The sequence below is a fragment of the Narcine bancroftii genome, chromosome 1, assembly GCF_036971445.1.
Source record: "Narcine bancroftii isolate sNarBan1 chromosome 1, sNarBan1.hap1, whole genome shotgun sequence".
In the NCBI taxonomy this organism is placed as follows: Eukaryota; Metazoa; Chordata; class Chondrichthyes; order Torpediniformes; family Narcinidae; genus Narcine; species Narcine bancroftii.
Window position 1 is genome coordinate 164,893,608 of NC_091469.1, and position 18,352 is coordinate 164,911,959.

The 18,352-nt window shown below is 44.8% G+C and overlaps 1 protein-coding gene across 2 annotated transcripts in view; it reads right to left on the reverse strand.

The window, feature by feature from the left end:
• Nucleotides 1-18,352, reverse strand: part of nup155 (nucleoporin 155) — a 177,913-nt gene that overhangs the window by 40,572 nt on the left and 118,989 nt on the right. For both annotated transcript variants that reach the window (XM_069884488.1, XM_069884497.1), the window contains exons 21-25: nt 16,051-16,148; nt 14,464-14,597; nt 8,572-8,763; nt 2,157-2,295; nt 1,918-2,053 (exon numbers count right to left, since the gene is read on the reverse strand). In XM_069884488.1, the coding sequence (XP_069740589.1) occupies nt 1,918-2,053; nt 2,157-2,295; nt 8,572-8,763; nt 14,464-14,597; nt 16,051-16,148 (699 nt within the window). The remainder of the gene's footprint in view (nt 1-1,917; nt 2,054-2,156; nt 2,296-8,571; nt 8,764-14,463; nt 14,598-16,050; nt 16,149-18,352) is intronic.

The window sequence follows — 18,352 nt, forward strand, 5'->3', positions numbered from 1 at the left end:
CATCTATCAGAGCAACCTTCCGGATGGTCGCCAGCAGGTTCGTGTGGCATGGCCTCCGAAAACAAGTCAGCAGATGGGAAAAAATATGCATGCAGTGCCCAGCAGCCAAGTACACCAGCACACCAAAGCCACACTGCAGTTCGAACCCACCTGCTGAAGGCTCGACCACATCCATCTCATCCTTAAGCAAGAGTGCTGCCCCACCTCCCTTACCTGCCTGTCCTTCCTTATTACAATATATCCTTGGATATTTAATTTCCAGACTTCTCCATCCTGTAACCATGTTTCTGTAATGGCCACTAAATCATACCCCTTTGTACTGATTTGTTCCACAGATTCACTGACCTTGTTTCGAATACTATGGGCATTCAGATAAAGTGCTGAGCACTACCAAATTTATAATTTATATTAATGATTTGGATGATGGGGTGGTTAACTGGGTAAGTAAATACACAGACGATATGAAAATAGGGGGAGTGGTGGATAGTGAGGAAGGTTTTCAGTGATTTGGTTTGTCTGGAAAATTGGGCTGAAAGATGGCAGATGGAATTTAATGTAGGGAAGTGTGAGGTGCTTCATTTTGGGGAAAAATAATCAAAATAGGACATATGTAGTAAAGGGGAGAACATTGGGGAAATGCACAAGAACAAAGAGATCTTGGAGTTATGGTGCAGCGTTCCTTGAAGGAGGATTCCCATGCTGAAAGGGTTAAAGAAGGCATTTGGTATGTTAGCCTTCATAATTCATAGGAGGGTATAGGAGCTGGGAAGTGATGTTGCGACAGTTTAAGGCATTGGTGAGGCCAGGTTTGAAGTATTGTGTTCAGTTCTGGTCTCCAAATTATAGGAAGGATATAGAATAGGTGGAGAGGGTGCAGAGAAGATTTACCAGGATGTTGCCCGGCTTAAAATACCTCGAGTACAGAGAAAGATTAAACAGGTTAGGACTTTATTCCTTGGAACGAAGACGGTTGAGTGGGGATTTGATAGAGGTGTTTAAAATTATAAAGGGAATAGATAGACTAGATGCAAGTAGACTCTTCCCCCTGAGAGCAGGGGAGGTTGAAACAAGAGGACACAAGTTGAGGGTAAGGGGGCAAAATTTTAGGAGAAACATTAGAGGATGTTTCTTCACTTAGAGAGTGGTGGCTGAATGGAATAATCTTCCAGAGGAAGTAGTTGAGGCAGAGTCAATTCCTTCATTTAAGAGGAGGCTGGAAATGTACATGGATAGGAGGGGGTTGGAGGGTTATGGGCGGAGAATAGGTGGGGCGGGGGGGGGGAGCTATCGGGGTTGTTTGAATGAACCGTCATGGACTTGAAGGGCCGAGATGGCCTGTTTCCATGCCATAAATGGCCTCACTGGATCAGCCTCCAGGATGACTTCTTAGTTAACAGCCAAGATGTTCTTTCTAATCAGTTAGCAACATCCCAGCTCTGTCCCATTGAAGACACCAGAACCTTGGAATGTTGAGTTCCCAGTCCTCCTCTTCACTTCACCTGGTTTCTATTCTACTGCAGTTCCTGAACCCAGGCTCATTGCTAGCCTCAACATATCTTGCATTTATTCCGGTGCCTGCTGACATTTTCCCATAGTTTGATGAAGGGCTCAAGCCCGTTGGTTCTGTAAAGGACCTGCTCAGTTTCTCCAACATTGTGTTTTCACTTTTACTGCACTGAAGGAACTTCACCTCATACTGTCAGTCTGCTGTCTTGATTAATCTGGCCCTATCTGCTCTTCCCATTGGACACAACTTAACGTCCATCTTCTCTTCACTCGACCTGCCCCCCATGCCCTTCCACAGCAGTTTACATAACTGCTACATAGTCTGCTTTGGAGGGAGTTGTTTCCTGAGGGGGCACATCTTCACTGTCTGGCCCTCAGATCAAATATTCACAACCAACATCTGGTACCAACCTCTCCTGGAAGGCTTGCTGGCCCACAGGGTCTTCCTCCGGCTCTCCATTCTTGTAATAATGAAGCCCGAGTCCCTGTGGATCTTTCTTTTTAGCAGCACTGAGGCTCAATTCAGCCACAGCCTCATAGTAACGCACTGGTGAGAAGGAAATGAGAAAACCATTAACCAAGCTCCACAGCAACGTCCTTCCATGCCTTCTGTGGGTCATATCCACAGTCCACCTCGCCTTCATTCTCACCTTGTCGAAACTGTGCACACACACTGGCAAGGTCAACCTGGTGCCCAATCTCCTGATAGAGCCGCAAAGATTCTCTCAAAGCCTTCTCCTTCTCCACCTTGTTCTGGATCTGCCGTGCACTCTGCAGCAGCTCGTTTGCCTTTGGAAGAAAAGGGATTGAACAAATTAATTGGACTAAAAGATGAAGAATCTTCAGGATTTAATCACCAACTTGCCAAGTTTTTGAAAAATGAAAGATGACATCCAGAACATCTGATAAAATAAAAGATTCCCTGACAGTTGGGACAGCACAGTTGGGCGTAGCAGTTAGTGCAACAACTTAACAGCGCCAGCGATCGGGACCAGAGTTCGAATCCCGTGCTGTCTGGAAGGAGTTTACTCATTCTCCCTGTGTCTGTGTGGGTTTTCCCCAGGGGCTCCAGTTTACTCCCACTGTAAGGAGTTTGCTCATTCTCCCTGTGTCTGTGTGGGTTTTCCCCAGGGGCTCCAGTTTACTCCCACTGTTCAAGATGTACTGGAGTTGGAGGTCAATTGGGTGTAATTGGGCAGCTCAGACTCATGGGCCGAAGTGGTCTGCTACCACTTTTTTAAAAATTAAGTTTAATTTTTTGAAAAGTTCCAACAGTGGAAGGTCATTCATGTTTTATCATAGTATTTACTAAACTGTAGTGGGCACCACCGTCAGTTAACAGACTTACCTGACACATCGCGGGCTAGCAGTGCTGGGTGCCAAAGTACAGCGAGTGGATGAGATGAAGCCCCTGCCTAAAGGCGTGGAGCGCTAATGGCTCATAGCTTTAACCTGTTGGTCCTATGGACCAGCAGCTGTTCACCAATGAGCTCATTAAAAGGCAGGGAATAAAATGTCTGTGTATGTCTGCAATAAACCAATCTTGAGTTGACTACCTTTGTGTGTGTTTGCCTTTAATTAGTAGCATCTACCGTAGTAGCCGCTACAATACCTTTATTATCATTTAAGACCAGACCAGAAAGGAAGTAGAGAAGGACAGTTAGCCTGTAATGAGAAATCAAGAATACTCTTAGATTTATCAGAAACTGTATTGGGGCAATTTAGAAAATAATTTTATATTTAGACAGTCGTAACAAGCCTTTCCTGCCATGAGCCTGCGCTGCCCAATTACATCCAATCGACCTAGAACCCCCGGTACGTTTTGAAGGGTGGGAGGAAACCGGAGCCCCTGGAGAAAACCCACGTAGACATGTGGAGAAGGTACAAACTCCTTACAGACGGTGCAGAATTCAAACCCCAGTCACTGGCGCTGTCATGGCTTTGTACTAACTGCTGTGCACACCCAATGTTGGATTGAACAGAACCTTGTATTTATGAAAGGGAAATCACATTCGACAAACCTGTTCCAAATTTAGGGCTAGAGTTAGCAGGTAAATGGAGTGAGAAACGGTGGAGGCTGGTTGGGGAGAACTATAGAACACTACAACAGAGAAACAGGCCTTTCAGCCCATCTAATATGCACTGAACTAGCCCCATTGACCTGCACCTGCACCGTAGAGGATAAATATTGAAAGGCACTTCCTGACTGCAAGGATAGTTGGGGCAGAATTTGTCAGGTATGTCCAAGAATTCCTGACACACTATGTGGAACAGCCAACTGGAGAGAGGCCAGACAGGGTATTTCAAAGACTCTTTGAAGACTAGAGAATTAAATGTGCGGTTCAAAGACTGGTGTAGGAAAAGTGGGTTCCAATTCATGGCAAATTTTCTGCAGTTTTGGGGAAGGGAGGAACTATTCAAAAGGGACGGGCTCCATCTGAACCATGATGGGACCTGGATCTGGCGAATTGCCTAACAAGGAATGTGGACAGGGCTTTAAACTAAATATTACGGGGGTGGGTTCAACAGATTGGAGAGGAGATGCATGAAGTAATAGAGTATGGATAAAGTGAAAACAAAAGTTAAAAAAGAGAAAAGTAAGAGTGGAGTGGATAAATTTCAAGTGCAAAAGAGGCAAAGATTACCAGATTTTAAAAGCACGAGTCGAAGGGCACTTTATCTGAATGCATGTAGTATTTGAACTTGTGGGACAAATCAGAACAAAGGGATATGATTTAGGTAGCCTTTACAGAAACGTGGTTGCAGGGTGGAGAGGATGGAATTAAATATCCAAGGATCTGTGGGAATAAGGAAGAACAGACAGGAAGGTAAGGGAGTTGGGGTAGTGCTCTTTGTTAAGGATGAGATCAGGGCAATCATGAGAGATGATGTGAGATCTAAGGAGCAAAATGTTGAATCCATCTGGGTATAGATGAGGAACAGTAAAAGGAAAAAAAATCACTGGAGGGAGTTGTCTACAGGTCACCCAATAATAACATTACTGTGGCCCAGGCCATAAACCAAGAAATAACCAAGGTATGCAAGGATGGAAGAGATGTTATCGTGTGGGACTTCATCATGAATATAGACTGGGTGAATCAAGTTGGTCGAGGGAACCTTGAGGAGGAATTTATAGAATGCATACGAGATGGCTTTCTTCAACAGCATATCACTGAACCTACAAGGGACCAGGTTATCTTGGATTTGGTCCTGTGCAATAAGAAAGGTAAAATTAGCAATCTTGTAGTTAGGGAATCTCTTGGAAAGAGTGATCACAGTATATTTGAGTTTCTCATGCAAATGTAAGGTACAATAATTGGGTCTAAAACCAGTGTATTACACCATAACAAGGGAAACTGCAAGTGGAGGAGGGAGGAGCTGGTCAAGGTAGACTGGGAACCCCAGGCCATGTTGAGGAGCAGTGGAGGACTCTCAAAGAGATTTTTCATGGTGCTCAACAAAAGTATATTCCAGTTAAAAGCAAGGTCAGTAAGGGTGGGGTCGGCTAGTCTTAGATAACTAAGTAAAGGAAAGCATCAAACTAAAAGCTCGTGCATACAAAGTTCCCAAGAGCAGTGGGAAATGAGAAGATTGGAAAAAAACTTTCAAAAACAACAAAGAACCACGAAGGGAGCATCAGAGAGGGAAGATAGTCTGTGAGAAAAGATTCGCACAAACGTAAAACGGTCAGTAAAAGTTTTTATAATGATATAAAGTAGAAAAGGGTGGCTAAAGTGAAGGTTGGTCCCTTGGAGGATGAAAAGGGGGGAATGAATATTGGGTAATGAGGACGGTGGCTTTGAATGACTATTTTGTAACGGTCTTCATGATGGAGGTCACATCGAACGTGTCAAAGTCAGATGTAATGGATGTGATTGGAGGTGAGGACATCAATGTCCTCAATAGCTGTCACTAAAGAGGCAACACGGAGCAAAGCTGAGGGCCTAAAGAGAGATAAATCCCCTGGTTCTGACGGGATGTATCCCAGGGTACTGAAAGAAAAAGTAGGCTATAATCGGGGCTTTGGTGAGAATTTACCAAAATTCCCTGGACTCTGGGCATGTCCCAAAGGATTAGAAGATGTGAATGTCATACCTCTATTCAAAAAAAGGATGTAGGCAATAGGCAGGGAACTATAAGTCAGTTAGTTTAACATCTTTGGTTGGAAAAATGCTTGAAGCTGTCATTAAAAACTAGCGAGGGAGAGAATATTACAGCACAGTAGAGGTCCTCGATGTTGTGCCAACCGATGCACTGCTACCAAAATTAAAGTCAGGCATCTGGAGCGAAATGGATCCATCAGGCTGACAGAGCAAGGATTCAGCAAAGACAGGTCCTGTTTGACAAACTTACTGGAGTCCTTTGAGCAATAATAATGAGTGCGGTAGATAGAGGGGAGACGTTGGACGTTGTTTACCTAGATACTGCATAAAATACTTGTTCAGAAAGTAAGAGGGGAGCCGGTGGACGTTGTTTACCTGGATACTGCATAAAAGACTTGTTCAGAAAGTAAGAGGGGAGCCGGTGGACGATGTTTATCTGGATACTGCATAAAAGACTTGTTCAGAAAGTAAGAGGGGAGCCGGTGGACGTTGTTTACCTGGATACTGCATAAAAGTATTGTTCAGAAAGTAAGAGGGGAGCCGGTGGACGTTGTTTACCTGGATACTGCATAAAAGACTTGTTCAGAAAGTAAGAGGGGAGCCGGTGGACGATGTTTATCTGGATACTGCATAAAAGACTTGTTCAGAAAGTAAGAGGGGAGCCGGTGGACGTTGTTTACCTGGATATTGCATAAAAGACTTGTTCAGAAAGTAAGAGGGGAGCCGGTGGACGATGTTTACCTGGATACTGCATAAAAGACTTGTTCAGAAAGTAAGAGGGGAGCCGATGGACATTGTTTACCTGGATACTGCATAAAAGACTTGTTCAGAAAGTAAGAGGGGAGCCGGTGGACGTTGTTTACCTGGATATTGCATAAAAGACTTGTTCAGAAAGTAAGAGGGGAGCCGGTGGACGTTGTTTACCCGGATACTGCATAAAAGACTTGTTCAGAAAGTAAGAGGGGAGCCAATGGACATTGTTTACCTGGATTCCGCATAAAAGACTTGTTCAGAAAGTATGGTTGCATGGGGTTGGGGGTGATGTATTGGTATGGATAGAGATTGGATCAGAGAGCAGAGAGTTGGGGTACAGGGGTGTTTTTCTGGATGGTAATCAGTGGTGAGGGGGGTGCTGCAGGGGTTAGTGCTGGGCCGCGACTGTTCATGATGCACCTAAACTATGTGGAAGAGGGGACTGACGGCACTGATTTGAAGGGGAAAGCAAATTGTGCAGACGATACAGAGAGATATAGAGAGGTTATGTGAGTGGGCCTGGCAGGTGGCGGACAATGTTGGTGAATGTGAGGTTATCCTCTTTGGAAGGAAAAATGGAAGATTGGATTATGATTTAAAAAGCCCGGGATTGTAGCCTGCTGCTGTCCAGGACTTGGGAGTGTTTGTGCAAGAATCACAAAAGGTTGGTTTGCAGGTGCAGAAGAGTGAGAGGGAATCTTATGGAAACATATAAAATTATGAAAGTCGTAGGTTAAGTTGTTTCTATTGATGGGGGAGACCAGAACTGGGGGACATGTCCTCAAGATTCAGGGCAGTAGATTTAGGACGGAGATGAGGAGGAACTGCTTTTCCCAGAGGGTGGTGAATCTGTGGAATTTGCTGCCCATGGAAGCAGTGGAGGTGACCTCAGTAAATATATTTAAGACAAGGTTGGATAGATTTTTACATAGTTGAGGAATTAAGGGATATGGGGAAAAGGCAGGTAGGTTGAGATGAGCCGAGCATCAGATCAGGCATGATCTTGTTGAATGGCGGAGCAGGCTCGATTGGACGGATGGCCAACTCCTGCTCCTATTTCTTATGTTCTTAGAAAGGCACATGGATGCAAGAAAAATAGAGAGCTATAGGCATTTGTTTATTTTGGTCTACACAACATCATGAGCCAAAGGGCCTGTACTGTACCGCAATGTTCGAATCATCTCCATGCTCGCCCACCATTGATATCAGACTCACCGGCCTATAATTCCCAGGATTCTCCCTATTATCTTTTTTAAACAAGGGGACGACATTCTCCAATTCTCCGGTACCTCCCCTGTGGCCAGGGAGGATGCAAAGATCTTTGCTAACAGCCCAGCTATCTCTTCCCTTGCTTCCTGCAATTACCCGGGGGATATTTTATCTGGTCCCAGGGACTTATCAATCAGAATGTTTTATGGAAGATCCAGCACTTCCTCTTTCATAACCTCAACATGTTCCAGCACATAAGCTTGTCTATAATGACCTCACCTTGACCAAGGACCCCCCCCCCTCTCTCTCTCTCTCGGAACATTGAAGCAAAGTAAAAATTTAGGAACTCTCCTACCTCCTCCATCCCCTGGGACCCGTTCCTAAAATTAAATTTAGGAACTCTCCTACCTCCTCCATCCCCTGGGACCCGTGGCCTCCTTTCACCTTAAGCAGCCCTATCTTCACTCTTCTTATCCCTCGGTTCTTCATGCAAGCAAAGCATGCCTTCAGCTTCTCCTTGATCCAACTTGCCAAGGCTTACTTTGTGCCCCTTTCTTGATCTCCTGTCCTATCTGGCTAACATATATTTCTCAGGAACTCTTCCTGAGCGTTGCTTCCCAAACCTTATGTCTGCTTCCTTCTTCCTCTTAACTCACTGTCTCACCTCTTTTGTCAACCACAGTTCCCTTCCTGTGTGCAGTTCTGGTCATCCAGCAACAGGAAGGACATCTATATATTGAAGAGTGCCGAGAAGATTCACCAGAAACAACTCTTCGATACACTACCTCCCACTTCTTCAACTCCAGCATATCAGCATAACTTGCTTTTGAATGAGTCTTTCTTAGGCAATATATGGCCCTCAATTTTGGAAATAATTATTAATTGAGAAATAAACCAAGTGCAGAGACATTAACAACAGAATTTTTCCAATCAATCCCATCTCCCCGACCCAAGCAGCTACTTGTCACGCATGGTCCCTGTAACCCACAGCCCATCCTACCTTGGAACAAAGTGCATCATCACTGCTGTACAGCAAGGGACAGGTTTCTCGCAGGTGCTTACTGATGGCATCAACGGATGCGTTGTCTCCAATATATCTGTTTATGAGTGAGGTGATGAGTGCCCCGCACAACTCCTTCCCCCTGATCACCAAGTCCCGAAAAGGTGTCGATTTCAACTGCTCCTGGAGCTCCTGTACAGAGCAAAACAGTCAGTCAACGGAGTGCACCTCCTCGGTTTAATATTGCGATGGCACAACAGTCCGTAGTTTTGCAATCCAGAGGCAGAGTGTGAATAGGCCCAAAGAGAGCTGTTTACTTTCAATTCAATTACAACAGATTCAAAATGAATTGGGCCTCAGAATCACAGACGGAACTGAACTCCGATAAATACAAGGTGTTGCACTTTGATCGACTCAGAACCAGAATTTATTGACATGATCATCTGTGACAGAATACAGATATGTTTTTGGGAGATAAATTGTGGCAGGGTTCTAGTGTAGGTCACATACAAAGACTTTAAAACAGATTTTATTTAAAATACTGCAGCTCTGCTAATGCGAGACATGTTGGGGCCAAGTCTTTACGAAAGCTTTGGAGTGCCCAAGAGACTTCACTAATAGATTGTGGTTTACAAAAAGGCAACACATGAAAGAACTTGTCGGAACCGCAGATTGTCTGGAGTAAACTGGCTGTTCTAAGAGGGTCATGTGGTTTTGCAAGCAGAGAAGGTCAAACAGGCTTTCTTTCAGAGAGAGAGATACAGACACAGACACAGAGATCAGTTCTACAGTCAGTAGCAGCAACTGGAACAGGACAAGCTGGAAATCTTGTGGAAAACCCATCTTGAAGACGGGTTGTGAGTGCCTGGTCAAAGCCCTTTTGATTCATGCAAGAGGAGAGGACTGGTTGCCTAATGTTTTACTTGAAATAAGGGAAACAAAAAGGAACTCTGTGGTGACCTGAAAGAAAGAGGTTATCATCTGGAGAACCCTGAAGGGGGCAAGTTTTGTCAGCAAGACACTGGAGTGGCTGATAAAAAAAGAACAATAAATCTCTCTCCGAAAACCGACAAGAACCTTCCTGAGTGGTAACCATTTACTTTTCAAGCATCAAAGCTTGGTGAACTTTATACATGTTAAATTCTGTGCACAGTCTAAGATTTGCCTGCAACCAGTGAACTTGGAAGAATGAGAAGTGAGATTGGGCTGTGAATGAAAGAACTTTTCTTAAATTTACAAACACATCACATACACGTGCGCTTAGAATTTAAAGGGGGTTGTTAGGTTAGTTAAGTCAATAGTGATAAGTTAGAGTTTGATCCTGTTTTCATGTTTAAAGAGAATTAAAAGCAACTTTTGTTTAAGTGACCCTTTGTCTTGGTGAATATCGATTGCTGCTGGGTTTTGGGGTCCTAACACGTCACGAACTTCATTGTTTTACAGCATATCACAATGTAAACATTTGTGTCAAGCACTTTACAAAATAAATAAAAATAGTGCAAACTCAGGCAGCGTCTGGGGTTCATTGATCATTCAGGAATCTGATGGCGGTGGGGAAGAAGCTGTCCTTGTGCCGCTGGGTGCTCATCTTTAGGCTCCTGACCTTTTTCCCCGATGGTAGCAGTGTGAAGAGGGCCTGGCCTGGGTGGTGGGTCTGTCCTCCTCCCCCTGCCCCTCCCCCACATTTTTATTCTTCAGGTCCATGCCTACATTTTCCTCATATCTTGATGAAGCGCTCAGGCCTGAAACATTGGTTATGTATCTTTATCTTATAAAGTGCTCTTCTAAGTTTCTTCAACATGCAGTTTACAGGATTATCCTTGCAGCCCTTTTTAAATTATGCAACTGCATTTGCTTTCCTCTGGAACTTTTCCCATCCTCAGCAATGATGTCCGTCGGCACCACAATATTCAGGTGCACCTCAGGTCTGGACCCAATGATTTATCCACCTTCCTACGATCCAAGACTGATAACATCTCTACTTCTGAAGTTCAATGTCAGACATGAAGAAACTGAAGGAGGGTGCATCAATGTTCTGGAGTTCTGACGAGTACAGGTTACGAAATATCTGTCCTTGTCGACCACATTGAAGCGATGACCAGAAAAGCATATTAGTGACTACTTTCCAGGAGGTTTAGGATGGTGAAGGATAAAGACAGGATGGGAGCATAGTGGGAACTCGCTCAAGAGGTTTGAACAGAGATGAACATGAGGGGTTTTTGACATGTGTGTGATAAGACTGCAGAACATACACATTCCAGTCAGAGTGAAGGGCAAGTCACGTAAGCGTCGGGAATGGAGGACGATGAGGGAAATTGAGGATCTGGCCAAGGGCAAGCAGGCGGCATGCGGCAGTAATTAGCAGCTGGGGTTAAATGCATACCTGGAAGATCATTTATGGAAGAGGGTGCGCAATATCATCGAGGACCCCTTCACCCTGCACACAGCATCGTTCAGCTGCTCCCATTGGGAAAGAGATGCTGGAGGATCAGAGCCAGCACCACAAGGCTGAGAACAGCTTCTTACCACGGGCAGTGAGCATGCTGAATGACCAAAGGAACCGCTCACATTAACCTTCCAAGACTCTCATATTCATGAAACAAGCACAAGATAAAGGAACAGAAACAGGTCATTCGGCCCATTGAGTCTGCTCCACAACTCCACCCTGAGCTAAACTGTTCTTACATCTAGATCCAAATTCCAGCCTTTTCCCCATATCCCTTGATACCCTGACTAATTAGATACCTATCAATCTTCTCCTTAAACTCCCCCAAGCTGGATGTGGCGATGAATTCCACAAATCCACAACCCTCTGGCTAAAGAAATTTCTACTCATCTCAGATTTAAATGGGTCCCTTCTAATTCTAAGACCGTGACCTCTGGTCCTGGATTCACCCACCAAGGGAAACATCCTATACACATCTACTCTGTCCAATCCTTCCAAAATATTTCTATGAGATCTCCTCTCATTCTTCTAGACTCCAGTGAATACAGTCCCAACGTTCCTTATATGTTAGCCCTTGCATTCCAGGAACCATCCTGGTAAATCTTCTCTGGACTCTCTCCAATATCATTAGATCCCTTCCAAGGGCCCCAAAACTGCACACAGTTCTCCAAACCAGTGCCACATGGAGCCTCATCAACCCCTCTCTGCCCTTATACACTATTCCTCTTGAAATGAATGCCAACAGAGCATTCGCTTTCTTTACTGCCGATCCAATATTCATACAGTATGAATACTTGTCCTGCACATGTACTGTTTGTACATGTGTTATGTCTGGTTGTGTGTCTGCGTGTTTTACTATAGGACCAGTTCCTGAACCACAGGAGGATGACTACAATCAGATGACAATAAACTTGACCTGAAATGAGGAGCAAGGTATAAAAGGAAATTAGGAGGGCAAAAAATTTATAAGGAGAGGCTGGACAGCCCAGGAGCATTTTCCCTGGAGCATAGGAGGGTGAAGGGTGACCAGATAGTGGAACCTGATTTAACACAAACCCAGATATAATGTGATCAGCCTTTTTTTCCTCTTTCCGGAATTGAAATTGTTTTCAGATCAAAATGGGGGGACACTGTTAGAATATGAAAATAATTTTCAGTGAAAGATCAGCTTTTCACACTTGACTCAATCAAGAATAAGTCAAACCCAAGTTGCACACAACCTCAGAGAATGCGAATCTCAGGAAGGTAAGTTACCTGCATTGCTTTGGAAAGTTGAGGACTAAAGGCCAAAGACATGAAGACAACCTTGATGACTCTCTGTACAAGTTGCTCGTTCAGGTGCGCTCAGAAAGCCTTCCAATTTCTGGGCCTATTCTCAAAGTTCAAGCGAGAATTTTGACCAGCTGATCAACAGAGAAACCTCACAGTTCAAAGTTAGCAATGGATGACTAGACCAGTTTAAACGCGGTCACGGGATTTCTCAAGTGTTAGTGTCTGGAGAAATTCATTCAGCTGACAGTGCCGCCGCCAGCGAATACCCAGCAGAACTAAAAACTCGCTAAGAAGGTGGCTATGTCGAAGAACTGTGACGAAACAGGCCTCTGCTACAACATGTTCCCAGACGGCACACTGTCTAGCAAAGATGACGCCCATTGATGTGAGGGGTTCAAACAACATAATGATCGCAACATTGTTGTTTCGTGGTAACAAAACTGGAACATAAGTTAAAAGCACTCACGATTGGCAAGTTTTCCTCTCCCCGCTGTTTCCACCACGTCAACGTGAAGTCGTTACTGTTCGAGGTAGAGGTCTGAATAAAAAGGTGGCAGGAGGAGAGGAGGGAGGAATCCACCACTTCTGCTGTCAGCTCATTCCGCACTCTCACTGTCCTGAGTGAAGTCGCCTCAATTGTTCTGCTTCCTTCACCTTTCATCCAAAATCCACATCCTCTCGACTTTGCCTCATTCACCCTCAGCAGAAAAAGCCTTCTCGCATTTGCCTGATCTATCCCCTTCAGAATTTTGTATCCCTCTATCAAATCTTCCCTCATTCTGACACTCCAGACTTCAACTCACCTCAAGCACTGACAGAAGCCTTGTAAATTGTCCCTGGGCTCTTTCATTCCTACTGACGTTATTAACATCCATCAGAAAGGGCGGGCTTCATATTTTTAACCCTACATGAACTAGAACATACTTGATGGTCGTGCACGGAGAGACCATCCTCTGCTCTCTGGAGTCAGCTGTGCAGCACAGCAATGGGCCCACCAGGCTAACTCAAACAGACAGGTTTTTTGAGAAAGCAACATTTGCCCACACTTGGCCCGTATCCCTCGTATCAGTGTACCTGTACAACTGTCCTTTACACATTCTAACTGTCCCTTACACCACCACTTCCCTGGGCAGCGCCTTCAGGAGGTTGAGGTGAAGGCTACCAGTCCCAAACTTGACCACTTTTTACAGGAACACAACCAAGTGTCCTGTCTGACTGCATCACTGTGTAGGACGGTAGCAACACAATGTCAGACGAGAAGTCAGAGGTTCATCAAAACAACTGAGAAGATCACTGAGGTCTTCATTTCCTCTCATGACATTGACAAGGATTGTTGCTTAAACAGAGCTCAAAGAATCATAGAAAAACCCTTTCTCTCCAGCACACAGTATCTTTGACCCACTACCATTAACCATTCAACAATAAGAGCACAGAAACAGGCCAGTTCAGCCCTTCCAGTCCTTGCCGAACACCTTCTCCCACCTAGTCCCATTGGCCTGCACCCAGTCCATAACCCTCCACACCTCTCTTGTCCATATACCTATCCAACTTTTCCTGAAGGAGGTAGTACAGGAGCATCAAAATCAGGACTGCCAGGCCAGGAAAAGCTTCTTCCCATAGGTAGTGAGATTGATAAAGAGTTTCCTGCAACCAAGTAAGTCATCAGAAAAATATTTATACACATTTTAAATTATATCTTTGAATATATATTATTATGTTCTGTGGTTCAGAGGAACGCTGTTTCGTTAGGTTTCATTTGTATAGTCAGATACTACACGAACTTCAACATGAAGTTTCAGGGGAAAGGAAGGGGTTGGGGAATCTGAGGGATTAATTTTCCCCACAAAGCCGTTGGTTTCTGGAACATTCTGCTGGCGGTTTTGGAGGAGGCAGGAGAAGGAACATTTGAAGCATTGGGGCAGGGCCTTGAATGAGCAGGATGTAGAATTGATGCAGGCAAATGGAAACACTACAGATGGGTGTGTCGGTCAGCGTGAATGTGGCAGCTGAAGGACCCGTTTCAATGCTGTACAATTTTCCACAGGTGACCTTGAGGGTGTGTTTAACAGTTTTGTGGGCAAGTGAAATGGAGACTAATTGTAGGAAAAATTCTGCTTTGTACAATTAGTGACAAGAAAGAATTTTGGTGGATAGGCACATAGTCCAATGGATACCTTCTGCAGATCTGCAATGACGATGCTGAACTGGTGATCACACAGCAGCTTCCACAAAGCCAAAGTTTGACAGGTGTAATGGATCAGTTGCTGCATCCCCTGCATTGACAGCTTCTCGTACGCCTGAGCTTCAGCTGTGAGAGAAAGCAGTCGGCTAGTGTGAGCAGCTCGTTCCACATACCTTTCACTTAAACCCCACCACCACCACCACTTCTCCCCCGCCGCCTTCCCTCTTCCTTTGCCCTCTGTCTCCCCATGCACAGACATCATCAATTCTTATCTCTCTTCTTTTGCTAGACTGGATTCCTCCCCCGTTGTTTAAATTCTAAGACTTTCTTCCTGTTTTTTTCTGATTTTTCTTTGAAGAAACATCGACAACGAATCTGACTCCTTGAGATGCTGAAAGGACCAGCTGAGTTCCGCCAACATTTTGGTGTTTACTACAATCAGAGGGTCTGCAGCCTTTCGTGTTTCACTTTGCCTTGATGTTTCTGCTCCTGTTCTCAATGCCCTGACTGACGAAGGTAAGTCAAGCATCACTGAGAAAGGAAAGGGATAACAGCTAGTGATAGTGTAGCTAGGTTTTGGAACATTCTAGTAAGGTGGGCAGGCAGTTCAAAAGGACAACAACCAACTGGAGGAATTTACTCTGAACCAATCAAACGAGCAGGTCTGATAGAGGCTGTCAATCATCTGTAGCAATGGAATTTGTACTTAGTAGCAATTGCATTGGGTAAGAATGTATTGTGTGAACTTTTGATTGGGTCAAATGTAACTCTGCCCATGTCTGAACCAGACAAAGGGAAAGCTGTGAAACACGTGGTCAGTCTCTCTGCCAGCCTTTGTAGAGAGAGCATCCTGGTGAGGCCTTGTGCAGATAACTCACAATTCTGCAGAATAACAAGTCTGACCAGACAAAAGTTTCGATAACGTCATTTCATAGAGTCCACCAGACAAACTGGAATCCACATCACCAGTTGCATCCAACAATGCACCAAGTCTCTTTGTTCCACATCATTATTCAACTCCTGCCCTACAAGCTAACTAGGTAAAAACACAATACTGGAGAAACTCAGCTGGTCAGTGTATTTTATATAGTAAACATGAAGGTACATAACCAACATTTTGGGCTTGAGCCTTCATCAACGTATGGAAAAATGTTGGCAGGCACCCGAACAAAATGGTGGGGGGTGAAGGAGTATGGTCCCAAAGGTAGGTGAAAGGTGGAGAAGGGAGGGAGGGCACAGTAGCAAGGACGGGAAGGCTAGGTGAATGGAGAGGGAAGGCGGTGGAGAGCTGGAGGAAAGACAGAGGGATGGGGAAGGAAGGGAGAACAGAGAATGGATTAGCAGAAACCAGAAAAGTAGATGTTAATGCCATCTGGTTGGAGTTTCTCCAGCATCGTGTTTTTCCTACAATATCACCACATCTGCTTCTACGACTACTCCTGGCAGCCCATTCCAGGCACAGAACACTCTTTGCCCTGCATAATTCCTCCCTCCCCACTTTGCTTGCACATCCTCCGGTAAGTGACATTTTACCTGGGGAAAACGTTGTGAAAGTGTTTCAAATGTTTCAGTTACTCACTGTGGTACTTCCTCTGTAGTTCCTGTTGAACCTGCTGTGAGCCTCCATCAGGCCGCATGAAACCAAGCAGCCTCTGTGGTACATTGGATGCACTGAAACTGGAGAAGCAGATCAACCTCACAAAATGCCTTCACCCTTGCCGCCATATGCCCTGGCTGCACATTTGATTTACAATTCACAGCTAAACACACCGCTGGTGTGGGGAGTGGCATGGAATAGATAGGCAAATAAGACAGAGACGTTAGGCTCCCTAACTGCACGGTGGCATCGTTGGCATAGCGGTTAGTGAAACGTCTTTACAGCGCCAGCGATCGGGACCAGGGTTCGAATCCTGTGATGACTGTAAGGGGCTTATACGTTCTCCCCATGGCTGCACAGGTTTTTTCCAGGGGGCTCCAGTTTCCTCCCACCTTTCAAAATGTAATTGGGCAGCACGGACTCGTGGGCCGAAAGGGCTTGTTATTAAATTTAAAAAGATGAACAAGCAGATTGTTTCTGGCTGATGATGTGAGGGTTGTCGTTAAATTGAGAGTCTCCATACAATTCTCGAAATGCAATCTCTTGTACAGTTATAAAATGACGTCCCTGATCCTGCACTCAATATTCTGACCGAAGAAGTCAAGCGTGCCAAATGTCTTATTCACCATCTTAGACCATAAGACATACAGTGCCCTCCATCATGTTTGGGATAAAGAAATGTTTTCCTTTATTTGCCCCTGTGCTCCACAGTTTTAAATTTGTAATCAAACAATTCACATGTGATTAAAGTGAACATTCCAGATTTTTTTCTAGGTAATTTGTGTACATTTTGGTTTGACCATGTAGAAATTACAGCACTTTTTAAAACATCGTCCCCTCATTTCAGGGCACCATAACATGTGGGACATGGCAATGGTGTGTACATTAACGTGTTCATGTTTGGTACTTTGTTGCACATCCCTTGCAGGCAACAACTGCTTGACGTCTGAGATTCATCGACATCACCAGGTGCTGCTCTGCCGGGCCTCTACTGCAGCCACCTTCACCTCCTGCTGGTTTCGGGGGCTTCTCTCCTTACGTTTTCTCTTCAGCATGTGGAAGGAAGGCTCAACTGGATTTAGATCAGGTGACTGACTTGGCCATTCAAGAATTTTCCAGGTTTTAGCTTTGAAAACTCCTTTGTTGCTTTAGCAGTCTGTTTGGGATCATTGTCTTGTTGTAGGTTGAAGGCTTTTGCTTGAACTTGATCACATAAAATGCTTATACACATCTCAGAATTTATTTTGCTACGGCCATCAGCAGTTACATCATCAATGCAGATAAGTGTGCCAGTCCCTGTAGCAGCCGTACATGCCCAGGATGTAACACCCCCACCACCACGTTTCACAGATGAGAGGGTGTGCTTTGGATCTTGGGCAGTTCCTTTACGCCTCCACACTTTGTTCCTGCCATCATTCTGATACAGGTTCATCTTGGTCTCATCCCTCCACAGGACCTTTTTCCAGAATTCTGAATTTTAATTACTTCTTGGCAAACTGTAATCTGTCCATCTTGTTTCTGTGGCTAACTAGGAGTTTCCAACTTGCAGTGTAACCTCTGTATTCCTGTTCATAAAGACTTCTGCAGACACACATCATTGGCACATCCACACCTGCCTCCTGAAGAGTGTTTCTGATCTGACGGGCGGCCGTTTGTGGATTTTTCTTCATTTTGATGAGAATTCTTCTGTCATAAAGCAGTGAGCTTCTTCTTGACCTACCAGTCCCTTTGCGATTCCTCAGCTCACCAGTACGCTCTTTCTTCTTAACCATGTTCCAAACAGTTGCTTTTGATAAATTCTAAGGTTTGGGCAATGTCTCTTACTGTTTTATTCTTGTTTTTCAGCCTCATAATGGCTTCTTTGACTTTCACTGGCACGGTTGACGTAGCGGTTAGTGCAACACCTTTACAGCGCCAGCGACCAGGACCAGTCTGAGGTTTGCATCCATGTTGTCTGTAAGGAGTATGTACGTTCTCCCTGTGTCTGTGTGGGTTTTATTCGGGGGCACCGGTTTCCTCACTCCGTTCAAGAAAGTACTGGGGGTGTGGATCGAAATGGCCAGATTTAAAAAAAAACTCTGGTCCTCGTTGAAAAATGGCAACTTGACTCCAAAGGTGATCAAAAGCTTCGAAGCCAGCCCAGCCCAGCTTCACCAATTAAGCAATTAAACATACTTGTGTACTCACAAACACTTGTGAAGCCAAATGTCCCAACATTATGGAGGGAACTATCAGAGTGGAAGTTGGCCATTCAGCCCATTGAGTCTGCCTTGCCATTTAATCA